The 27,842-nt window shown below is 32.2% G+C and overlaps 1 protein-coding gene across 1 annotated transcript; it reads right to left on the bottom strand.

The window, feature by feature from the left end:
- Positions 1–430: 430 nt before the first annotated feature.
- Positions 431–25,550, bottom strand: LOC124359173 (putative serine protease K12H4.7). Its single transcript, XM_046811690.1, has 10 exons — positions 25,449–25,550; positions 20,318–20,552; positions 18,701–18,882; positions 14,962–15,197; positions 12,167–12,302; positions 10,240–10,431; positions 9,808–9,932; positions 4,217–4,349; positions 3,495–3,664; positions 431–1,126 (listed from the first exon to the last, which is right to left on the bottom strand). The coding sequence occupies exons 2-10, from the start codon at positions 20,528–20,530 to the stop codon at positions 1,014–1,016; spliced, it is 1,500 nt and encodes a 499-aa protein (XP_046667646.1). The 5' UTR covers positions 20,531–20,552; positions 25,449–25,550; the 3' UTR covers positions 431–1,013.
- Between the last annotated feature and the right edge of the window lie 2,292 nt (positions 25,551–27,842).

Below are 27,842 nucleotides of genomic sequence, written 5' to 3'. Positions count from 1 at the left end.
ATTTTTCTGTCTTAAATCATTTTATTACATATAAAATTATTCATAATTATAGTTAACTAAGCAATGTCCAGAATTGGATTTGGATTTTTCTTAATGGCTGAGCATTAGTGAAGTTTATTACTCAGAGGATTGTAAAAATTCAAATCTGTGTGTCTACATGAAATCTCAAAACTAAACTGACATACAATTTTACATGAAGCTTTATTTACATATTGAAATTAATAATGGTCAATTTCTGTCCATAGGATTTGGCTGAGCATATAGGAGGCTGAGCTAATTTTCCACAGAGTATCTTAATTTTGTTCTTATCACTTACGAGAGTTGAGGTCATTTTATCAGTTCAATTCAAAAAAATTAATTCATTTTAAACAGTGGTTTGTTTGCATAAGATTGCTGTTCAGGTACTATTTTGGTATCCATTACACATATACTGTATTTTAATTTATAGCTTTTAATTAATAAATGTAGAACACAAATAACATTGTCTATAATATCCATTTGTCTGTAATTTGAAATCTTTATGAACATTATATTCCTAATATTTGTTCATTAGTTGTTTTGTCATCTTTACAAATGGTCTTTTTCATTTCAAATTAAATATTAGCCTTTACAAAGTATTAAAATGTACTCTGAAATGGTCTAAAAATTTTTGGTAGTTCTTAGCACTGCACAACAAAAATATTATAATGGAACAATCATCTGGAATATTATTGACTTTTAATGAATGGTTATAATCTACATATATAGTAGAAATTCTTAAAATACAATCAGATAAACACAACATAAACTTCAGAAGATGTACATGCAGTCTTTTCTAATTGAATGAACAAATATTTATATAATTTTAGTGGCAGGAATATTTAAACAATTATTTTAAATAAATTATATAACTAATTTGAGATAAGATTTGTAGTTAGATAATTTAATAAAAGTATGTTCCAAATGTGAATGTATTTATGTTAACCTTATTTAAATACAATATTGAAGTACAATAAAATAAAAACCAGAACTAATTAATTTTCTTGAAGCCATTGTCCAATGAGAGTCCCAACTTCCTGTCTTGCTGCTGTAAGTGCTGGGAGGTCCGAGCTACTTGGAGGGTACATGTTGGCACAATGTGCAGTACCTTTACACATGAAATAAATGTAATAACAGTATACATTTATATGAAATATTAATGTTAATGACATTATTTAACAGAAAGTACTTTTTTATGCCTGCATAAACCAGTCAATGCTGGATTGATCGATCCGGAATTTTATTGCCATTAATTGTTAACCATCCTATCAAATTTGTTATTTTAAATACTGAATTGAAAATTCCAAATAATTTAAAGCATGTTTATATTGGTTTTTAACATTAAAATATTATCATAAGAAATAAGATAAAAATAAATATATTTATTACAAACTCAGCTAAAACAGACAGATGGAACTGTAACAGAGAAGTCAGTTGTGAAGTGGTCCATGACAGGCAGACAACCAACGGACTTTAACTTTGCAATCAGCTGACGAATTCCCACACATTCAAGAGGTCCAACTTTTTATCTGAGTGTGGTTTTGACCCCTTCGCTTATAATATAACAATAATATAATTTTAAAATCAAAACTCATTTCAATACTTGAACTAAAAATAAGGACCTAAAAAGTAAAAAATAGTGTTAATTTTACAATATAAAAGTCCTCAATGCTTATATACCACACAAATTTTTAAAGCAGGATCAAATTTTAGGAGACACTTATATTAGACAATTTATTTTATAGTTATACATTTTAAACATATCCTCCTTATTAGAGTCCTTTTAAATATAATATTTATTGTTTCATAAGTAATGAAAGGAAAATTTTAGATTTAGAACTTTACATCACAGTAATGGATTCATTCTATAGTTGAACATTGATATGTACACTGCATTGGCCATTGTGTTCAATGAATGTACAATACATATTATTATACTATGTGTTTATGTAGATAAGTGGCTGTACCCTCTATAAAAGTAACTACCCCCATAAATACTAAATAAATGTATTCTATCTGCCTTATCAGTGAAGTAAACCAATAACATCATTTAATTCATAAGACCATGTTCTATACAACCGGATCCTTTTAAACTTGTTTGATATGAACATGTTCTATATTTGAATTGCACATAATTACTTTTTAGTTTCTCCACTTTACTGCAAGTATTGCACTGTGTTTATTTTTATTTAAAAATATATTTTTTAATTTTTACTGACTATTGTGTATTCTCTCCTGTAATTAGAAATATATATAAATGTTCATGGACTAAAACTCAACATTTGGTGACTTTATTTAGTAGGTATATTATTAGAAATATGCTGATTCTTAATGTAGAATTAATTTAATCAAGATTAAAGAACCTTGACTTATTCCATACTGTCATACTGAAATATTTCTTGCCATCAGTAAGGTAAATGATAGTATAATAGCTGGAACAGTAGATATTATTCTGTCTCATTACTGCATGTCATGTTTCATTTAAAGGACTCCCACAAGAGTATTATTTGGAACCCTAATGTAAAGTAAAAAGCTTCCCACATTAACTCCGATATGTCTTGTAATGATTGGGAAAATTCTAATCTCTGCATTCAATCCTGCCTTGTTAATGCAAAATAGATTTTTATAGTGATGTCACTCAATCCAATAGTGATGTCACTGAGACCATTAACATGAAAACTCATACTTTCCTATCATCTGTGAAGTACGTTATGATCATTGCAAGAATACTACAACTCTGCATATCATTCCATGTTGTTGTTCCATTTTGTGATTCTAAGGACCCCAAAGGGATTTTTTGGACTCTGATGTAACTGACTTCCCACAGCAGTTCTATGGTGACTTATAGTGATATGGAAAACAGCAATCCTCAAATCAATCCTATCCCATTACTCCAGAATAAAATATTTACTGATAAAATACAATTAACAAAACAGCTTTTTTATGCATATAACAATGTGGCTGTGAAGCATTGAATACAATAAATTGTGTTCAAGAGAATATTTTTAAAGAAGTATGGTAGTTTTTATGATGTTGAATAATAACAAAATTGTCCTTTTAAGGTTGTGTTGTAGATCAGCCATTATGTGAAGGAAGATGACCGTAACTCATGTACAACTCTAACAATTTATGCCGCTTCTACATTATTTTTATTGAGATTTTTTAACTGTTTAAAAACAAATGTTTTTAATTCTCAGGTTCTGTGTCATATTCTCAGACTGTAGTTAAGAATTTCTTTTGACAAAATTGAATATGAGCATGGTGGAAACAGTACTCATTATTACTATGAAGTATAGTTTAAAATTTGAAATTGGAAGAGTCAAATTCATTATTTTTAAGTTGAAATTGTAGATAAATTATGATCTATTATCAATACTGATATGTATTTACTTCTATAATAATTTCTGGGTATTTATTGTAACTACTGTTTATTACTATTTTTGTGTTCACAATAAATACGTTAATAGGAAATTTACCATTTATAAGTATAGCAGGAGATTCAGGGATCCTAGTGTATGTGATTCCAAGAGCATGCCAAGGGTCTATAGTTCCATGAACGTAGACAACTCTAGTAGCCTTCAAGTCCAATCCACCATATATGATGTTGGATCTGTATACTCCAGCATTCACCATTTGCTCATTAAACCTATGAAATCCAGATAAGAAATAAAAATTCTAAAATAGTCTACTTAATTAGTATAAATGTCCCCTAAATTCTTTTTTAACATGTATTCAATATACGGCATTCAATATTACATTATCTTGTGTAGTATCAATATATAACTTACAAAATTATCCACCCAATAATTAAAGTAATTAAAGCAATACTGCATGTACCATCACTACAATATTTAAATATAATACGAGTACATTTCAAACATTTCAAATGCGTTAAATAATTTTATTTTCTTTCAGAAAAACGTCACCCATAAATTTATTTCTAATAGTTAATCAAATATGTTTACTTAATCAGATTTTATATGGAAGTAATACATCAAGTTCATATTTTTTGGTCTATTATTTGAAAATGGAAAGAAGGTGATGAAGAATGTGGTAAACTGCAGACTCATTGACAAAAAGTTGCAAACATTTCAAATATGCACTTACTTACATTGTTTTACACTACTTGCTACATTATTTGTTTAAAACAAAATTGGATAATTTCATAGTTTTATTTGTATGGATAAAATATTCTTACGCATCCCCATAAATGTCAGTACACTGCTGTAAGAAGAATTGGAGAGGAAAATCGCTGGCAAAAAATTCTTGTTTGTTTTCGGACGTTTGGTAAAATCCGAATTCAGTGCAGGTCTGATACATCCACTGACGCTCTGAAAATACAATATTCGATTAAAATTACAATATGGCTATCTTGATTCAGTACTTTTTAGTCCTAAAATTCAAGTCAAATATTCTTTACAGTCTTGCTACTAATCACAGACAGTTTCCTTTCAGTCTTTAGTGGAAGATTTTATCAGCATATATCACTGGCAAACCCCTCATTACATAAAGACTGACATAATATATATTACATATAGAAAGTAAATACTCTTGTCCAGTGTAGTGATTAACACCAAATTAACTATTATGATCTATATTAGTTAAGCTATATACATTAATTTTGGAGGTCAAGAGGACTGATAGTAAAGCAAGTGCAGTCAACCGCTCATTCCTCATTTTGTTCATAAAAAGTTCTTAACCCTTTTCAATGATGAGAACGATCTTCCAATAGTACTATGTCAGTACAGTAGAACCTCGGTTAACCGAGGTAATATTGGGACCGAGGGTACCTCGGATACGGCGAACCTCGGATAACACGGAACGTAACCTAAAAATCGTTACCGGGGCTAAAAATAGCTCAAGATATACTAAAACATGAACAAAAGTTATTAACTGAACTGTTGTTTAGTTTATTAGTACAAGAATGTTATTAGTACGCAATAAAACGTGAGAGGAAAACGGTAACACTCACAATACTAAACACTGTTTTAATATATACACTCAATTTATTGCACAACTGAAATACGTATGATATAGGCTACACAATGTACAGAAGTTTAGTTACAGTACAGTATTCCTGTTTACAAAATTAAATCAAAGAAATGAAAATTAATTTACTGTACATTGTACAAAAATAAACAAAGTAAGCTAATCTTTTTTCCCAAAGAAATCAGTTATTGTTTTTTTGACTTAGATTAGAGGATCTTTGGCTAGCCGCCCTGTTTGCGCCAGCCGTCGCAAGCCCAAACTAAATCGTTTGTTGTTGCGGTTTCTTGTTGTTCAATGTATGCCAGTGCTCCCTCGATCGTTCTTAGACCTTCTGTATGTGATATTTTCTCAGTCGCCCCATCAGGTTCATCGCTGTAAAAAAAACTTTTGTTTTACGTAACCGTAACGCAATCAAAAGGCAGCAGTTGGAATTGGTATGAAATTAGTTTTGGATTGATGAATGGGCAACATTTAACTAAAGTGTAACAAATATACTGTAGTTGTGTTAAAAAATTGATGTTGGATTATGTTTTTATGTTAAAATTTTGCATAAATAAAAAATCAAAAACTTACTTGTCATCATCTTCTGGTTGGTTGAGCATCTGGATAATCACGTCATCAGTTAGGGCCTGATCCTTCATCTCCATTGATCCATTCACTGATGTCCTCTGCACTGATGGGCTCAGCCACTGGAAGGTGGTTACAAAGATTCACAAGCTCTTCATTTTCAGGAGGACATGCTCTTGGCTGGTTTTCAGGAGCAGCTGTCTCTTGGCGGCTTGCCTTTTCAATTCCGAAAAGTTTGCGCCATGACCTTCTTATAGTGTCCCTCCCTAACGTTATCCCAAGCTTCTGACACCCAGTAGACAACATCTTTTCATTGTGATTAACTTGAGAGCATTCAGTGACACCCAGCCCGTCCTCTAGCTTCTCCAGTAGATTTCTAAGCAGCCTCTTTTTGTAGTTTCGCTTAAAAGTTTTCTAGAACTCCCTGGTCTAGAGGCTGGATGAGGGCAGTAACGTTTGGAGGCAAAAATAAGGCTCTAATGCCATCGCTGACTAGCTCATCAGCATCTGGATGGGACGAAGCGTTGTCAAGAATAAGAAGGGCCTTGCGAGGGAGTTTTTTGTTCTCCAAGAAAGCTTCAACGACTGGAACGAATTCCTCAAAAAACCATTGTTTGAAAATCCGCGCGAGTCCATCCATGCGTTTTTCTGGTTTGTGTATGTGCTGGGAAATGTGTCCACATTAGTATTTTTAAAAGCACGTGGCTTTTTATACTTGCCTATTACAACTGGTTTGAGTTTCAAACTTCCCTGCAGCATTGGCACATCCTAAAACTGTAACTCGATCTTTAGATTTCTTATACCCAGGAGCTGATGTTTCCTGCTGACTGGCTAAAGTTTTTGAGGGCAACATTCTGAAGTTAAGGCCTGTCTCATCACAGTTGAATATTTGATCGGATGTAAGACCCTCACTCAAAATCAATTTTCTTATTTTTTCTTCAAAAACTGTTCACATCAGTTTCATTACCTGAAAGTTTTTCCCCAGATATATTAAGTTGCCGCACTCCATAACGGTTCTTCCCATCGCATTAACCACCCGGAACTAGCGGTATGTAAAAGGTTCATCGCCATCGCCAAAAGATTTATGGAAATCTAGCGCTTTTGCCTGCAAAATAGGCCCACTTATTGGACTTCCCCTTGCTCTCATTTCCGAAAACCATAAGAATAAAGCCTCGGAAGTTTTTTTCATACTCACACTTTTTAAAACGTTTTTCTCTCTGAATTGCAATTGGAATTTAAGCTCTGAGCACCCCATTTTTTCTAACTCAGCCCTCTTCCTCCTCCAATCTCCGACGGTAACCTCACCAACACCCAAGTCTTTAGCGACTGTTCTTATTGACTCAACCCATTGTCCCAGACGACGAATCGCATTTAGTTTAGTCTCTAAGGACACAACGACACGTTTGCGTTTAGCACTCATTTACACCCTACTGTAACTGCACTTAAACACACATAAAAAAACAGTGATAGACACTTGACTTGTAAAAGTAAACAAAGGACTGCCACTGAGACGAAATGGCGTCTTCGGGCAGACCGATGATGCACGAACACATCCGAGCTGAAGCTGTACACCAGGACAGCCCACTAGATGCGCAATAAGCTACGGAGTCGAATCGGGGGGGGTGGTGGGGAGAGCGAGTGGCTCAGTCGGCGTCTCGGCATTGAAACAGTTCGCATTGGTCCGGCGGCGAGCGGTGTCGGGTTACAACACCTGCAGCTGCTCTGGCGAGCGGTGTGTCGGGTGACAGTGCCGTATGCATTCGGCAAAGATAAGCGCTAAGCTACGCAAATATTTGGCCGAGGAAACACAACAGTTGCCAACAATTTACTGTACAGTAGTTTTAACGCATTGCAGGCTAGCGTGCGTATTGCGATAAAAGGAGCACCCAAACGCTCATTACTGTACGTAGTTTGTGCGTGTTTCTTTTGCTTTTTAAATAAAAAAAAATCGTCCGAGGACGGCCTCGGTTAACCCGGAGTCTCGGTTAAGCGAGGCTCGGTTAACCGAGGTTCTACTGTAATACTAAATTATTTAAATAATAATAATCGTTTGCTAAAAAATTAATTGAACAAATTTAAAATTTAGGAGGGGTCCGGACCCCTTGGATTTTTTCCAACCATTCTTAGTTCATTAAGAAACAGATATTGCATTTTCTGTCCCATTTTTCGTACATGTTGACTTAATGAAGCACTAATGTTTTAAACGTTGTGTTTGTTTATTATTAGCCTATTGTACATTATTCTCTTCGGAATTAAATTTTCTAAATGTTTTGGTTAAAAAGTTTGTGTGTTCATTACCCATTTAATGAAGTTAATGTACTTCAAATCTAAACAAAATGTGATTTTCAAAACCGAATTTTGCATGTTTTGTTTGACATCTCAGAAATAGGTGGTCTTACAGGTCTGGGACATATTTTATTAAACTTTTCAGTTCATTTTACATAAAAGCCAATAAATTTAATAACTATATTTATGCCATAAAAATATCAGTTTCCTTTCATTTCCGTCCTTTCCTAGAAAATCAGGCAAAATCTTTCGCTAGCCGTAGCTCGCTAACAAAGTGACCGCAGGATCTAGTTAGGTTCCTCAAAAGTGTGCTTTGTGATGGCAGTCGTCCTTGGAACATAGCAATAGAGGTGTCAGTTCGGGCATGGCCATCTTAAGTCTTGACTGGTCTGACCGAAACCATACTTCACATATACATTTTAATACACCGGGAACCTCCAATCTCATGGTATGAAGCAACCCATGACTAAGGGACGTATAGCGTAGGAATAATGCGTCATGAACAAGGGAGCCCTTGGGAGATTGATATTTCCCAAGCATAAATTGTTTTATCTGATAATGCTGAAATCTCACCAGTGGACATGTTATTTTCTCAGTACTCGTAGGACATATGGAGTCTGATAGAAAAATACAAAAAAAAACAACCGATCTGGAACGGTTATAGCAGGAAGTTGCATCCAGTATTCTAGTTTTTTTTATCTCTGCCTGCTAATCAATTCAATCATCACTGATGGAGATTCAGCACTTGGCTGAGCTAATGCAGAAGTTGAGTCCATGGATACAGAATATGAAGTAAGTGAACTGGACTACGGCCTTAAACTCTCTTCTAAATTGCATAAGCAGTGTCTGATGGCACCTGGCTTGAGCAATGCATGGAGGAGGCTGAATGGAAAGAAATCTGCTTATGAAATAAAAAGATTAAAGAAACAGAGAGTCAGCATCAGTTGAGATTACAGGAGCTGACTTTACACTCCAAGCGAGAAGAGAGGCTTCAGCTGTGTAATGTAGATGCTTTTTAGGGAAAAATTTCACGTGGCCTTGATACAAGAACTCTGGATTTTATGGGTAAGTTATCAGGACTTTCCATGACACGGGTTCAAATTGTTAGTGCCCATGTCCATAATGCCAGAGCATGAATTGCTGTAAGCAATAAGATGAACAGTATTCCTGTTCTGGAATTTTGTTCCAGGGATCTTTCCACCAGCAGACTAATTGGAAATGGCACTGGATAAACCCTGATATTTTCATCATCATATCTTCCATATGATGAAAGCATGTGGTGAATTCTACACCCTCCAGAGAGATAGCTGCTTTGGTGGATCATGTCAGGAGGAGTGGTGTGGAATTAGTGATTGGATATAATGGTAATTTGCATATTGATGAGTGGGGCAGCACTTATACATCGAGAATAAATTAAACTATGGGCATTAAACTTTTGCTGTAACTTCATTTATACATAGACAAGATTGATTTAAATGATAGTGCATGTGATTTAGTTGAGCATCAGAGAGGCTGACCTCTCATGTGGCTGTACAAAATTTTCGTTCTAAACTGAGAAATAAGGTATCAAGTTAGTAGAAACTTAATGAAATGTTGCATATTACGTAACATGTGGTCTAGTGATCCCCTACTTGTCTGTAAGAATAAAAGAGACCTTTGAAGGACTACCTGGCAAGCCACCACCCTGACTCCACCCTCTGTATCAATTTACGCTGCATCATATCACTAAACTGAAATGGACTATGACCAGTTTCAACGTATTTACCAACCATCACAAACGAGAAACTGTAGATACATACTAAGGGCACAATGGTCCTGGTCTCCTTAACTCAACCCAATAATTGCAATTTCTATGTTTAAATTTAACTTAATTTTACTCATTGCTGTCCTGTTGTGTTTCAGAAGTTATAAAAAGCAATATTCAGTTTTATTCCCTATATATATTACCTCCAAAAGATCCTCCTTGAGATGACCAAGAAGTGTTTCTTAACTCTTCAATCATAGTATCATACTTGTAGTCTAGGCAAGGTTCATCATAAACATCCAGCATTAGAGAGTTCACCGCAGCATACCTGCATTTAATGGAATTTTATTAAATTGAATTTAACAAATATCTAAGTGAGAAAATGTAATTGAAAATATATATTATATACAGTATTAGTATCTGACAAATATGGTGCCAAAGAAAAGGACAATATAATTCCGGAAAGTATTTGATATCACAAACAAATTTATATTATGATTGAAATAGATTTAAAACACATAACAAATTTGTAATGCTAATAACTAGAAATAAAACTCCTCAATAGTTTGTCATAATCATACACAATTAATTACCTGATATCACAATGACAAAACAAGTGTTTAACTGATCCCTACCTGACTACAGGATTTCCCAGAGAATGGTCTGTCATAATGTCACATACAGTATCTATGGTGATATTCCAGGAAGATGAACGGAAGGCTCGGTTATCTTTGTTGTACTGGACAATTCCAGCCAAGTTGTCAGCCATTGACTCCAGCAGGTTGTACACATCATTCTGGATACTTGGATTGATTGGATCACACAACCTAGGGAACATTCAATACATATTTGCTAATTAGAATAGCTAAAGGGGCAGAGGAGTTTGAAGATTAATATTTGATTCATTTTTGGACCCTTTGACTTATGAAACCTTAATTTACTTCAAGAGCTATAATAGTTTCCTCCTGATACCATATGGTTGCTGTTGTAGACAATCCTGTATTTTAAATCAGTTTTAACTTAAAAACCAGAAATGTCTTAGTAGGATCCTGATAGATTTGCTTATTTCTATCGAGGATCAGAAATCCAATTGACTATATGGAAAATAATGTAAACATAGCTTGCTTGCTGTGCAATTATATGCCTACATGCCTACAAATATCAATAGACATTTCAACTAGAATACAAAACTTCTGCATAACATATTGAAAACATAGTATTAGCCATAACTTTTAACCTATTGTTGACAGTAATTATGACCCACGTTTTTATATGATACTGGTCAACGTTTTGATGAAATAAATAACTTCATTTTAAATTTTATATAAATCATACAACTAAGTATGGTTTTGTTATCAAACAATGGAAGTCATGATCCAACAAATAATTGAACTATATTTATGAGATAAAACTTGATAAAATGGAACATAACAGAATGCTACTTCCACAATAAGTTTCAGATTTCTATCATTGGCTGACAAGTTCATTGAAAAATGCATAGTTAAAAAGAAAACATTTTATCACTAATTGTTGGATTAAAATTGTTCTTTAGATTATTTAAAAAGTAAACTTCATAACTGGCACATTCATTATCTAATTGCACTCCATGAAAGCATTAATTAAATTATGACCAATAATGGAATCACAGAAAATACGTAAATAAAACTTGATCAACATTTAAATTACATTATAAACTTAATAATCATTTCTCAAACAACTGGATCAAAATATGACCTTTATTGATACTTTTCATTAAATCTTTAAAAAACTTAACAGCATTTTAAATTGTGATCAGGTGGTAAAGTATCATTTCAGACATTGATAAATATTTCTTAACATTCCTATTTCAAATATTATACTTTTAATGCGTCCCAAATTTGATATATATATATATACCGGGTGAGTCTAAAAGGACTTTTCAACTTTGATATTATATAGATATTTATTGACTTTACTTACAGACTTGATATATGTGTCATTTTGTATTATTAATTTATTACAAGCTTTTTTAGGAATCAGATACTTAATTTTGTTAAACTTATGGTGTTTATTTTATTATATACGTTATTCGCTTATTTTATTCGCTAATCGAAAAACTAAATTTTCTTACCTCTAATGAAGTTCTTTAGAGATTATTAATTACATAAGAAATATTTACCTTGGAATTCATTATATTTTTTTACTATAAACATAATTTTAATAACTTTCAGTAGGTGTCAAAATGACTGAATAAATGAAATATTGATAGTCATATTACACGTACATAATAATATCTTGATTGTACGCATTGTATACAATGCAAACAAATATATAACAAACAAATCTGATTGTAGTTGACAACTTTGCAATACTTTCAACTTCAATATTAAAAATTACAAAATTATTTAGCAAATACTTGATCATAGTTTATCTTTTGAATAAAAAATTTTAATGTTTACAATATTGAATGATATTTCCATTCTTATGGAGTATTACATCTTAAATTTATTTAACTCTCCAGAAAACTTATGTTTGATTTTAAAACTATTATATTTTGAAATTAATACAGTATTATCTACTTACCTAAAGAAAAAGTTAAGAACTTTCTGACCAAACTTGCTTTTCAAAAGTTTAAGCACCATTTTGTTTGCGGTTTCAACAGCTTCAACACAAGATTCTCCATATGTTGCCAAAGAATTTCTCACCACTTCCATGTATTCTGAAAACAGCAAATATTCCTATTAATTTGTTCTTTTACTGTTACAATCGCTGAAATATTCATTTTGATTGTATAAAAGATATTCTATATTTTTATATAAAATATTGAAATATATTATAGCTGAGGGATAGTGCAGGATTTCAGACCTGGCAAAATCAAAACAAGCCTCAGGACCAAAGAAAAATGTTATGCTTCAAAAGCTTTACAAACTTTTTTCAGGATTATCAAAAAGTTACAATTCACTATACAGTATATGGACTTTTGGTTACAGTAAAATCATCTGATTAAATATTCAACTGGCTATTAATTTTTTGAAGTAGGCTCAACTTTTAAACAGAGCAAGGCATACTTTCAGATCATTAACAAGAGGGTGTAACATACCCTCTCTTGATGTGCACAATACTCTTACTTTAAGGAAGTTTTAAAATATAATATATCTCTACTTTAATTTTGAGCCTGATATTACTTTTTAACTACCCATCCATTTACTATTTAGATTAGGAAAATTTTGTTTGTATTAACTATGTATGGATCTGACATCATAGTATGCCTATCTAATTATTTGTAAAATAATAATTAATATACTAACTGTTTGCATATTTTCAGTGTATTGTATAAACACAAGTGAATTATGTAACTCCCCTATTACATAACAAGTTAATTGAATATGATAACATTTATTGACATCAGGTAAATCTTTTGGAGTAGGTACCCTTCTACAATATTTACTTCAAACTGAAATCATGTTTCAAGTGACCTTTTATTGCAATCAGAGTTTTTATCTACCAATATTAATGATTTATATAAGAGTTTATATCTAATAATCAGTTTGCATCTTTCTGAGAATTTAGAATTCAGCCTCTTAAACTCCACTTTTAGCCAAATTTATACTGATTTGGTTTAGAAAATATGCAACTCTTAATTTACTCTATAAGAACATTTTGTACATATAGTACATTTGGAGATAATTTGTACCATTAAAAAAAATATATATAGCCTAATACAAAATTAAATAACTGGTTTAGTACAATCTGTATTTTTACCCATTGGCTAGTTGAAAATCATTTAATGACAATTTGACAAGGCAGTTGTTATTGTTCTTTGTGATATAGAACACTCTGTGACAATGAGATAATTAAACTTTTATATATTGCTTAACTTTTCTGCAGATTTGGATGGCATTTTGTCAACCATATCACAACCACTAACACTTATAGAAAAGTCTCAAGTTTATTCACTATAGGTTTCCAATTTACACAGTATAAAAATTGTACTAACACGATGAAATCTTGAAATATTTCAGCCTCACGGAAATGGACCATCTTCAGTCAACAGATACAGTTAACTCATAGAATCAGTAACATACATCCATTTATAGAGTTGGGTGGATTTTGGTTACACAATCTGTGTGAATCATCTCTTGGTTGAGGGTGGTGTACAATAAAACTGAAATATTTCAATGTTTTGTGTTTCATCACTTGTGCATAGGGATACATAAGATAATCATGTAACGGCTCATAATTCACATTTGTTTTTTTCATAGCCAATTAAAAGCCTTATTAAAGTCTATTATAATAGTAGTTACACAAATTTTTCCTTAAATATAGTCAATGAAATTCAACTAGTTTTACAATTTATTGCTGTGGTGGTTTATCTTTCCTTAACAAATCCATGATGTTGGGTCATTAAAATATTGTGGTCTTGCAATGATATATCAACTTCCCACAACAACTCTCAATTATCTTAGTGAATGTTGATAGGAGTGATATTGGTTGATAGTTGCTGGCATCAAGATGAGAGCCACTTTTAAGCTTGGGTCACCTTTGCAACTTTTAATGCTGGGGGTAAATAGCCTTCTAACAGTGACAGTTTAGTTATTTTGACTAAGGGTTTAGTGAAAGCAAACCTATAATGTTTTATTAACTTAGCTGAGACTTTGTCAAGTCCAGCTGAGGTTTTGGGCTTTAAACTTTTAATTATGTTTTTTATTTCTCCTTCATCAAAGAAAGAAAGGAAAGTAACTCAGATCTTTGTATGATGTTGGTGAGGTTATTAATTGTTACAGGGTTTATTTTAAGAGTTTGATCTGATATCTAAGTAAAGGAAATTTTAAGATGATTTGGTACTTTCCTAGAGTCTTTCCTAGTACTTTCCTAGGGTTTGCTACTCTATGGTAAGTTATATCTAAGGTACTTTGGATAGTTTTTTCTTTTACTATTAATAACTTGCCAAATAACTTTAGACATTAAGTTTATATGTTGGCTGCCATTTTTGTAAATACACAATAAATATAGTTTAGTAAACAGTGATGAATTTTGTTTTATCCATGCTTTTATGGGAAGGTTACTAAGTAGAATTGAAAAGTGTACTACTACCCACCAAGGTTAGGCAATCAAACACAGGTTAAGTAGTGTATAAGTCTTTTAAATATTAATCTATAATTTATAAAAATAGTTATAGTGTGTTCACTCTATGTAAGCAATAACAAAACAAATACATACACAAATCAATTTACAGTATTTCAATTAAGATATTACATGTGTTATATTATCTAATTACATTGTTCACAAATATATTTGGTTTTAAAATACCTAAATATTTAAAACAGCATTTGAATTCAGGAATTTTATAAATAAAAAGGAACAAACTGATTTCTTACCATAAAAGTCCACTTTTGACAATACAGGTCCACTGGCAGCCATGGCTCCATGAATGAGGTGGGGATACTTGAATCTGATCCAGGCTGCCAGGTTGCCAGAGTATGATCCTCCAAATGCAATCCATTTAGTGTCGGAGCTCAAGTTATACAGGGCATTCATTCCCGTAATAAAGTATGCAACATCAGCCAATGCTTGTTCAGTGGTTAGATAACGCAGGTTCTCAACACTTAGATCGCTAAAATACAAAGATATATTGAATAAAAATAACCAGCTAAAAAAATTTAATTTGGCCTTTATATCTTTCCGGAAGTAGCAAATGACACCTCTTTCGGCACAACTAATTTTTCTACTATTGCTATGTTCAAAGCTACTTGTACAATACTGAAATATGTCTGACTTGTACCATTTATGGTTTGGTTTATATTTATATATATATATATATATTGGTGGTATATATACTCGTATATATACCACCAATATACTATAGGCCCTATATATAAAGTCTTCAATCTTGAGGTTAAATGCCAAATGGTTTATGTATCATTATTATTCTCTTGTTACAAAAATAACAAATATACAAATATTGGTAAACCCTTTATACATTTTAATACGTATCAGCGTACTTCTTAAATAAATAAATAAATAAATAAGGACTTTATTTTGGAGCGGTTTTCAACAATAATTTTGCTGGTTTACAAAACGACTCATGTCTTATTATAGTTCTTAAAAAATTAAAAGCTTATTTTATAGTTATTAATAAATCAAACATACTATTAGACATACAGTTATATATGGCTATATCACCTTGTATTGTACATTGAATACTTGTATATATTTTCTTTGTATGTCGTTTCAGATACACCCTGGCCTGTTACACTGGAGGACAGTTCATTATATAATTTGGGAGCAAAGTACGCAAATCGTTTTCTTTCAAATTCACGGCGAACGCGAGGCATCTCCAACACTTGATCCTGTCTAGTACTGCGAGATCGGACTTGAGACCTGCTTTTTAGTTTTTCTCTCAGATATCCCGGCCTGCCAGTGGTCAGGATTCTGTAAACCAGGCATGAGGAGCGCAGGGTACAAGTATCAGCTACAGTCAACAAACCCAGCGATCGTCGAGCCTCCGAAACATGGTCAAACCTTCTTAAACCACATACATACCTTACACACATATTTTGGACCCTCTGTAATTTTTCTAAATCTCCTTTAGACACAATGTTGCCATAGACAGGGAGGCAATACTCGATCACAGAGAGCACAAGAGCCCGGACAAGGCGAAGCCTGGTCTCTCTAGGAAACATGTGCCTATGCTTGTATAGCATTCTCAGTCGACCAAGTGTTCGCCGACAAACAGCACTTACATGACCAGATAGTGTGAGGCCACTATCAAGCATGAGGCCCAAGAGCTTTGAGGATTCACACTCCTTCAGTCTGACACTGCCAAGCAACACCTCACCCACTGTCTCCGAACCCACATTGGAAGGAATCGACAACACACTACACTTTTCCTTGTTCAGTTTAATCCCATGCCTCTCAGACCAATCATGGACAATGCTTAAGTCAGCATTCAAAATGGAAACTGCTGAGTCAGCTCTTCCGGCTTCATATGAAACACACAGTTGAGCATCATCGGCGTATGAATACAAGCGACTATGTTGCAAGTCTGAACCCATAGTGGCGGAAAACAGGGTGAATAGAATGGGCCCAAGGCAACTTCCCTGTGGAACACCAGCAACTCTACTTAAAGATGAGGAGAAATCCATCCCAATTTTAACCTTTTGTCTCCTATTCACCAAATAGGAATCAAACCAAGAAACCACCTCTGGTCGAAAACCATAAAAATGCATGACAGCCAACAACATCCTGTGGTCTATTGAGTCGAATGCATGTGAAAAGTCCAGCATTGCAAGAAGAGATGCTTTCTTATCCGCCCTTGCGTGAAGCAACTCGTCACAAACGAGCAATAGCGCAGTTGCAGTACTATGGTCCTTCCTGAACCCAGACTGTAAGGCTGGAAGGATATTCTCCGACTCCAGAAATTGTACCATTTGTGAAACAACCAGCTTCTCCATTATCTTCGACAGGGCAGGCAATACCGAAAACACTTCTTCAGGCATAATATTGAACATTGTAAATATTTATACATTATATGTTCAATGTTATGTCTGAAGAAGTACGCTGAAACATATGAAAATTTATATACGGTACACTATCCTCTTTCAAATGTATAAGAGGAACATTTATTGAGTTCACGTTATCCTATCTCATGATGATGTATAACAACTCATATTTATAAAGCAACTGCAGAAGGGTTGGTTGACTTTACAAGCCTGAAGTTATTTTGTAGTTATAGAAAAAATTTAAACTTTTTTAATAGAAATCTCTTAGTTATTGTTAAGGAGACAGTATTTTTCTGGCCATTTGCCATTTTTTAGTTATACAAAAAATCAGGAACACTGTAATGTTATTCAGATGGTTTTGTATGACAGAACAATGTAAAATGTCAGAAAAAAACTCATAACTCATGAGTCAACATGAGTTTAACTCGTGAGTTAAAACATGAAAACTCATGTTTTCTTCATAATGCTTCCATTGTCAAAAACAAACTTCAAACCTAAGTTATTGCTCTAACAACATGGTCAGACTATGCCGCCCAAGAATCCCAGTGAGGTGACTTGTATATTCAGTTAGTTTATGCTAAAACCAACAGTAACTTGACTGAACAACAAGAGAAGATGGATTTTATATGTCTATTTCTGAAGTTGCTGTTCAAGTGCCATAAATTTCATCACAGTACTCAAAGTGAAAAATCATCATGAAAGGTGTGTGTGCAACACAATGAATGAAGTGTTCTTATCCTATGCTTGAATTTTGTCCCAGAACCAAGTGTGATGAGAGATGCTGAAAATCTTAAAAAGATTATGATTGATGCTATGTGCTATTGATGACCAGACAGTGATAGGAATTCCTATTCTTGAGTGGTTTGAATGTAGTCAGATAATGAGATTATCAGTCATTAAATCTGTTTGTGTCCTTGAAGTACGATGTGTAGTACAACAATATTGACTTTTAGCTGTGCACTTGACACATCAATTTGGCATGTGATCTAATCATCTATTGAGCTCTGAGTTCTCTGTAAGCTGAAACTTGCATATTCATTCTTTACGAAAATCAAAATTATTGTTCTCTAAAGTGTGAAAGCTCTAAAGTGAGTCTAAATAAACGTTAAAGTTACTACATTAGAGATAGTAAAGTACATACTTATGCCTCCATAGATGTCAGATGAGCGAAGATGGATAAATGGAATATATTAGGGATAGTATGGATTCTTAATCTAGTCTATATGCAGAATAAAGGGGTAGTTTAAAAGAGGATTCTGGTACACATTAAGCCCCCAATAATAATTTTTAAATATCTTGCATATTCCTTCCACACAAATTTCCTGATAAAAACAAATATATACTGCCTTTTTCAGAAACCACCTTAAGTTTATAACTCTGCACCTAAATTCTGAGGAATGTAGAATTAATCCTATTAACATCACAAGACAATAATACGATTCCACATTTTACCCATTATAAACATCTTATTTTAAAAAATATACTAGTATATTTGTGATTATACTTGGTATTTTATATTAACAAACATTGGTTACAAATGTGATTGCTTGCTTTCATATTTGGTTATATTTATTAATCACTACTTTTATTATTTGTTACTTTTAAAATGAGGTACCTTGTGGGAAAACTTTTCCCATAGAACCGATGTTCTATTTGAAACATGAGAGCGTTGTACTGTTTGGCATAGTTGACCCAGTTGCCCAATACCATCCACTCTGCTGAGGCCTCTCCTTCTCCTCCAAGCATGATGAACACTGGTCCTCCTTCAATGTAGTAGTCTTTCACCACCTGGTATCTCTGCAATACAATGATATAAACAAACTTACACAGTGATGCATAAAACCCTAGAGCCTGTCATACTACTTTGCTTAGTTGACCGAAATGCCCAACACCATCCATTCTCCCTCCCGCCCAGAGTCAATAATTAAGAATTTTTCATTGTCTTTAGATACATTGTGCACTTCACAATGTCAGAATTACAATTTACCACTTTCTTAATATAAATCTCTAAGTCTAAAGGACAGTTGTCAAATTCTCATTAGTAACCTCTAAGGTAATAACAAATAACAAAAAAGTTATAATAATTAAATAAATATATCTATAATGTATGCTAAAACTATGATAACAACACATATACACACTTAATACACAAACACAGAAATAAATATAAAAAATAATATATCAACATAGATAAGAAAAAACTAATAGTGCTAGTACCACAGGCCAAAAATTATCAACAGAAAAAATACATTTTCTTTTAACCTCTTTCCACTACTATTTTAAATCTTTTTAGGTATAGACCATGTTGTTTCCAGTAATTTGTTAAACAGCTTACTTTCATATATATGTGCCTGCTTCTACTTTCATCAAGTCTGATAGTAGGTAAATCTAGAATATGGGGTTTTTTGGTGAACTAACAATGAATTTCCTTATTAGTTAACAAATTACATAACGACTCTTTAACACCATTAAACAAAAATTGAATATACAAACTTGAAATTGTCATTATTTTTAATTTCTTAAAAATTGGTACAAACATTTCTCTTTAGGTACATTCTTAATAGCTCTCAGTGTTTTTTTCTGTCATTTTTTTATTTACCACTATTATTGTCCTAAAATGTTATTCTATATCTTAAATGTAGGTGAAAAAAGCATAATAAGTTTAAACTAACACTTACAGTATAAGGTAATAAATTTTCTTAATTTTTGTAATAGATAGACAACTCTTGACAATTTCTTATATAATTGTTTGATATGATGGTCAACTCAGTCTACTATCCAGATGTATTCTTAATAACTTGACAGGTTTAACATCTTCATAAATTGTATAATTTAAAGAAAGTATTATTTTTTCAATTTCACTATCGTTAACAAGTAATAAATTGGCTTTGAACCATTCCAGAACCTTTCTCAAAGCCAGCTATTACTCCTTTATTAGTTCCCTTTCTAAGCTCCCTTATCTAAGCTTCTACACTATAATTCAGGAGAGTTGTACCATCAGCATACAAAACTAATGCACAAGGAATATTGGCAGGAAAATCATTTATAGCATGATAACTGTTCCTCCTTCAGTGTAGTAGTCTGTCACCACTTGGTATATCTACCATACAATGATATAAACAAACTTGTCACTGAGGAATATTACTCTAGAATTCGTTATCTGGTTGTACAAATAATGACCACTGAGTCTAAAACACAAATATAAGTTTAAATATAATTCCTCCATCACTACCTGCTGCCATGTCTGGTTATTGGTTGGATCAAAATGGTCAAGTACTTGTGTGAACCACTGGTCTGGAGGGAGAGGATCACTGGAAGAGACAAGAGGAACTCCCAGCTTGCCGTGTTTATCTCTTCTTTGGAGTCTCGAGAGAGCATGGACCCCACTGAGTGATAGGAATGCCAAAGACAACAGACACACATTCTGAACTGAAGTAGTAACCATTATAGCTTCTTTATTGGATATTCTGAAAACAATTAAATGGTAATAATTTTTCAATATATCAAAACATATACCTAAACAGGTAACCTGCATAGTTAAAACTGCTCCAAAATTATGATGTTTTGTAACAACTTTTTCTTTGTAGATCAAAAATGTCCCAACTGTCACTGGACCATTCTTTTTCAATTTCTTTAACCAACTAAATATATCCTTGGAGCTTACTCTTCTTCACTACAACAGGCCAAGGAACAGACAAGTGAGAGGGTGATTAGGCACCTTCAATTGAGGAGTGAGATGCCTTAGGTATTTTTATGAAGGTCAATAATATGTGATGTGGAGAAAAACTCTCTATGGGGGTAATGACAACCCCATAGAGAGTTTTCCAATGGGATACCCTTGTCTTTATGGCGAGATGTCTAGAAACATCTTAAGGATAAGTTAAAAATTGAAGGATTCCTATCACTGACCCCTACCCATTCATACTACTCAGAGAAATTCTGGAGACCTGACACTCAACATACATGCTGAAGCATATATGTTTTATCGGTATATCTGTGTTTTACTTTTTCTTAAAGGTAAAACAAAGTTTACAAAATCTTCCCTGTTCAGATAGCTCAGAGGGATTGCCACATAGCTGTTCTGCTACTGTTTTTAAATACAATATTTTTCTTTATTACCTGATCATTAATATGATGATACTTTTTAATTTTTACTTCTTTGAAACCTTATGTTTTTTAAGGTATGCTGCCTGAAGAAGAGGGCAGATTTCGGTTCTTGATACTTCATGTTTCTGTTGCTGTATTCTGTACCGATGACAAATATTCATAATTATGTTATCCTTTCAGACCACCAATCATCAATAAAATAAACTTTAAGAAAATAAATACATATTCTTTTTAAGAGACAGATATTTTGAAGGGGAAACAAACTCAATATAATATTGACTCAGGGTTCCAAGGAGAGTTGAGGCTGCCTACACTGTTGAGACAGTGCAATCACATTCAGAATCTTGTCCTTATTTAAAAACTATTTATCGTGTAAGAAAAGAGTTGTAGCACACCACTTCCTTCAGACAATTTGTAAAGAATTGTTCTTCACTATAAAGAACGAGTGCATTTCTTATCCAAGTAATTGACTTTTAAACCCATTTGGAACAGAGTATTAGAATTGGGTTAGTAACAACTTTGTGCAAGTTTTAAAATGGAAACTTTGAAAACTGAATAGGGAACTTCTAGTCCATGCTCATACATGGTAATTTGGAAAAAACTGCTTGTAGATATATCATAGAATAACCATCTCCAAAGATCAAACAGAGCCTGTAGAGAGCATTCAAGCTTATCACAAACTTATAACTTGTAGCGAGTGGGAAAGAAGAGAAAAATCTTTCATCAAAGAAGCCTTCATTATCCAACTAAGGTAAATGTGAATCTAAGAAAATGTAACTAAGTTAATGTAATATAAGTTAATTTAAATATTTTCGTTACTTTTTTATCTGTGAGGAATACATCAAATACTCTGTACTTAGTCCTAAAAGGATCTCTGTGCCAACCTTAATTCTATTGACCTCTCAAATCTGTAGATTTCTAAAAAACAAATAAACCTTTAGACACATTTTCACTACACAAATTTCACTATGCCAGGCATATATTTTCTGCTGATTCTTCTGCTTCTCCACAAATACCATCTATATATATAAAAATGAATGTTTGTATGTTTGTCCTTTATGGAATCGTGAACTATTGGACCGATCATGATGAAAATTTGTACGTATATGTATTTTTCCACGGAGAAGGTTTATAAGCTATGCCCATCCCTTTCCCGATTCAGGATTCCGCCCCACTGGTTACAGAAATACCCATAAGAAATGCATTGCAGCAAACATATGTTAACGTCTTTTCAAATTTTTAATCAGCTGTTCTTTGTAAACATATATTACACTTATAGTTTTAAAGCATAGAGTAAGCTTAAGAGAAACGACAAATTTTGTTTAAACTGTTTTTGCAATCACTGTTAAACATAGACTTTACTATCCAGATAATACAATTCAAATTTGACGTAAAAATTCACCTTTAACTGCAATATTTATTTAATATAAACCATGCTCATGCTTGATCAGAAGAGTAATGCAGATATCATAATTACTATCTTACGTTGGCTACAAATATAAAGAATGTTATAAAATCAACCTTAGTTGTTTTTTTTTGACAGAAGTATGGTTCTCAAAACTCCGTGTGTACATATTCTCTCGATCGAGACAACAAAGCAAGCTCAATCGTGGCATCGGAGATATAACTAATTTAATCTAAAATTTATTATAGTAAAAAAAAAATTTACTAAGTAATATAAGGACTTCGGTTCTTAAGATTTGCGTGCGAAGCCGTGGGTAACAGCTAGATAGAGGCAGGAATATGGTACATATCTTCATAATACGCCCAAGAGGCTCACGATGGAACGACTATCAATTATCTCAGCAATGTTTAGAATGTGATAGAAAAAGAATAAGTGAATATAGTGTACTGTTTTCAACGGGAAATTGCGTGCGAAGCCGCGGGCAACTTTTGCAAAAAATTATTGAAATGCGCAGCAAAGCGCGCCGGGCCCGCTAGTTATTTATATCAGGGATACTGTGGAATATTTCAATGTTCATATTAAGTTACTTCGTTATGTCCCTATTAGAAACATTATGGAATATACCGAGAGCATTGCGACAGGATAGCATGCAAAGCTTGGAATTTCATACATTACTATTGTGGACTTCAGTAATATTAGAAGATATTTATATTATCTATGTCTCAGTTCAGGAATTTGCATATGTTAGAAGTCTCACCTCAAATGGAAAGCCCGAACAATACAGCATGAAAACATTAGGATTTCTCCTACAAAGCATGACCTTAGTTTGACAACAACTTCTTTCTATGTTTAGTATGTCTCTCCAGTTAGAAGAATGTCATGTGGAGTAGGTGTGCAGTATGATGGATACAATGCAGAGAAGGATGTCTTAAGTTGCTTAAAAATATGTGGTACAAAAAAGATAATGGGGCGTTTTTTCCTTTTTATATAGATGACACTCCTCTAGGAGGATTTTGGAACATGGCAAGGATCATTGAGATGGAAAAGGCTGCAGAGATTCAGGTTTATTGCAATAACCACATCATAGAGGATAGAGAACATTTTGGTATTTATATTAGTTTTCTGTATGATTTTCCTGTTGGGAATAATGTAAAATTTGTATCCAAATTCCTTGAGGTTCAGTGACAGATATTAAAAAATTACTGTGATATATTTCACAGATGGTAAGGGATATGTGGAATATATGCACACCCACTATCTTGGTTATTTACTTCACTATTATAGATAATACCTCTAATTTGAGGTTTCAGCTTTTGAGAGTTCTACAGTACTGGTTCTTGGTGTCTGGAATCTTAATGTCTGTAGAAGCTCCCAACTTCTGAAATCTGGGTTTTCCTACCCTCTGGTTATTCTAGGGTAATTTAAGCTTGGCCACTTGATATTTTCAACTTCTAAAAGTTTGAAACTGTTATGTCTTGATTTCTGAAAGATTTCAGCATATAAACCTCTTTGAATTCCAAAATTCCTAGCATGAGGTCTGTGTATAAAAAAGATCGTTGCACTCTTAAGCTATATGAATAAACTATGATTTTGGCTCTGGACCTCCATCATTTAGTTAACAAAAAACTGTAAACCACTATCTTGGGTTAAGATCTATGACACAAAGACTTCCAGGATTATTGTTCATGAAATGGTTTTGGTCCTAGGACTCTAACTCTTTGGCTCCAAAACAGCTTATGAGCTTTTCTTAACAAATATTCTTTTCATAGAAGTTTATGCCAATTTTGGTTCAAATTCATTCAATAACAAGTCATCATGTTCTAGAACAGTTGTGTATAAAAGACTATGGTCCTATTAAACCCATTGTGATCTTGACCTTGTATTTGCTCGTAGAACATCCATGCCAATTAAAAAAAAAACGCTATTAAGAATTACGGCCGTAATTGTATTAATAAATATGTAGATTTTTCTATTCAGACACATTTCTATAGGTATAATACAAATCTACAAATATTAAGTCTCAATATTGTACCTACAAAATAAACTATCTAAACATCTCTTAACTGTCTGCAACTTAATGTTGAGAGATCATATTTCAAAACTCCTCTCTTGTTATATCTTTTGGGTGATGCATGTTTAAAAATGATTTATACCAAACTGTTTCAAGTCTAAATAGTTTTAATTATTATAAATGTATATATAATAGGCACAAGAATGTAGCCAGAAAAAACTAGGAGGGTGAAGACTACTGGATGTATTCCCGTAGTGGAGAGAAAGTAAGGCAAGTGCTCACCACTCACTCCCCATTTTGTTCCTTACAATTCTTGACCCTTGTCAATGTTGAGAACAATCTTTCAGCAGTACATTTCGATAATACTTAATTATTTAAATAATAATAATAATCGTTTACTAAAAAATTAAGTGACAAAATTTTTAATTTGGGGTGGTTTGGATCTCTTGGACGCCCTCACTGGGTATGTTCTTGTATAGGCAAAAAAAGAGGAGTTTTTGGGTCCTCACTCCTTCCCCCTTAATTTAAATAAAAAATAAATATAACATACAAATAACTTATTATTATAAGAAAACATACAATTTTTCATTTCTTCAAGATATTAAAACAATATAAAAAAATAGAGTAAAACTAAAACATTTATATTGTACATTCTTCAGCAGATCAGAAGTATACTTATAAATCTATTCAGGTAAATATTATTGAATCATTTTTGTGTATTTCTCATTTTTTACTTTGCAAACCCAGCTACTACCTTGGATTTAAAGTAAAAAAGAATTACCAAATAAGCTGAAACATTAAACATTAGATTGCCTACGTAACCATAGAAGTATGACTTACCTTTTAATATTGTTCAACTGGAGGAGAAAATATCTTTAATTGAATACGGCAAATACAACTTGATTGATGTCTTCAAAAGGATTTATGATAAACCTCTTTAAGTACCCTTTACTCAGCATTATATCTTTCAGATTGTGAGATTAATTATCTTATCAAATAAGTTTGATTACGTAAATTAAACAATACTGCAATTTGTATTAATAAATAATGGAATTTATTACTTGCTATTAAGAATCCACCATTATACCATTATGAATTCAATGTTGCCTATATTGATTTTATACAACAAGTGTACTTCAACTTCATGTTGTGGTATTTATTAAAGCTGCAATCTAAACAAATATTTAAAGATATATTTATATATATATATATATATATATATATATATATATATATATATATATATATATTATATATTATTATTATTATTATTATACTAAGGTTATTATATTATTAAGGTTGAAACTTCTAGTTCCTCTCAGAATGAGTTCTGCCATTACAAAGTGTAGGAGAAATTAGTTTGATTTCTTGTAAAAAACCTTCATAGATTATAGTAAAACATATATTTTTTATTATATATTGTTTTTTTAAGTATACGTTTATAAAACCAAAATAGATTTTAAATACTTAAATAATATAATAAATACTAAAATAGGCCTTTGTTTTTGCAAGTACTTTATAATTTTAAAACTAACATTTTTATTTTATACGTAACTTGCAGTTGGCAATGGTATCATACACAATTTTCAAAATTAAAGTAAATAGTGAATGCTTGTATAATGTAATATAATGAAGCACTATAATATTTGTCAACACATTTAGGCATTGACTATATTAAGTACATATTATTTCATTATTCATAGGATTGAAATAATATTTTGACTAGCTCTTATCCCAGATTTTGCATATGTGGGGAGCATTTCTGGTTCAAATGAATTGTATTTACAGTTGCATGCCACAGTTGCATTTGTCTTGGTTGAGACCATGAAATATATATATTTTTTCTTGATCGAGACAACAAAACAAACACAACTGTGGCATGCAACTGTAAATAGAATTGAACAGATGTTAACCAAATTATTCAATTGTCAAATTCAGTTGTCTGTCAACTGAAGATGGCTCTCCGAAGCTGGGTAAAAATATTTTAAGAATTCAATTTTGTGGTTAATGGTTTGAAACAGCTTGATATGAAAGTAGATATAAATTTCCACTACTTCTCAAGTCATCTCTGATAATCAAAGTTTTGATGATCTGGATTTTACTGATATGGACATTAAAATGCTACAAACAACTTATTTTGTTTATCAATAAACACAAAATTTTAAATGCTGGATCATATATCAATATTTATCACAAGAGATCAAGGTTAAAAAAGGCTGTGTTAATATAAAAAATAAAGATTACTTTTGTTTTATTTAATGAATGCACAATTGAAAAACCCAATAAAAATGCTAATAGGTATAAAAAGTATGAAAAATTTGTAAATTACTAAATATGTTAAATTATGTGAAATAAAAATAAAAATTTTAACCATTAACGTTCAAAGATTTAGAAGAAATTTGTAGGAATATTAAACATTTCAAAAGGTTTGTCATGCGAGATACATTACCTGAAAAAGTAGAGAAATTTCAGTGTGGAATTATAAATTTGGACTCTGTTTTAGAAAGTGGAACTCACTGGATTTGTTATTACAAAAAAAGAAAAAAATTGCTTAATTGTTTACTATTTTGGAAGAATTTAAGACAAACCTACAGAATACATTTAATATTTAAGAAAAACTGTGTTAAATTACAATTATTCTCAAATTTAAGGCTATAAAGATCCTCCAATTCGTATTGAATGAGTTTAAAAAAGTACTGATTTTAAATAAGTTGTCAACACATTATTACTTCATAAATATGGGTTCACAAAATATTTTTGATGTATTTTACACACAAATTAAGATAACAAATTTACAAAATATAGAAAATTGCTCAAGAATGAATTTGATAGCAAGATTGAAATTTTTTTACAAAATCTGCTGGGCAATTCAGATGTTTTTTATGTAAAAATAGAAGATTTAAAAAGCACATTTAAAGATAGTTTTTAGTTGCCACTCCATGGCAAGTAGCGGGTCAAGTGGGCGGAATTATTTTGTATTATATGAACCTATTATTTACAAGCATAGTCGTAGCGTATCAGAAGGGGGCCCATTGGGGAAATTTGAATACCCTCAATGGAAACAAAAATTATATACATTATTTTTTAACTGTATAACAGTTAATATTTGTTTTTAGATTTCATACTAAGAAGATTTAAGTTTATAATGATTAATAATATTTTTATGTTGAGTCCCCTCAAACGTTGCGTTTTTGGTTATCAAGGAAAACTACAAAAATGTACAAGGTAATGAAA

Source organism: Homalodisca vitripennis, chromosome 4 (assembly GCF_021130785.1).
Source record: "Homalodisca vitripennis isolate AUS2020 chromosome 4, UT_GWSS_2.1, whole genome shotgun sequence".
NCBI classification, from domain to species: Eukaryota; Metazoa; Arthropoda; class Insecta; order Hemiptera; family Cicadellidae; genus Homalodisca; species Homalodisca vitripennis.
Note: the sequence above shows the minus strand (reverse complement) of the source record. Positions and strands in the feature narration are given on the sequence as shown.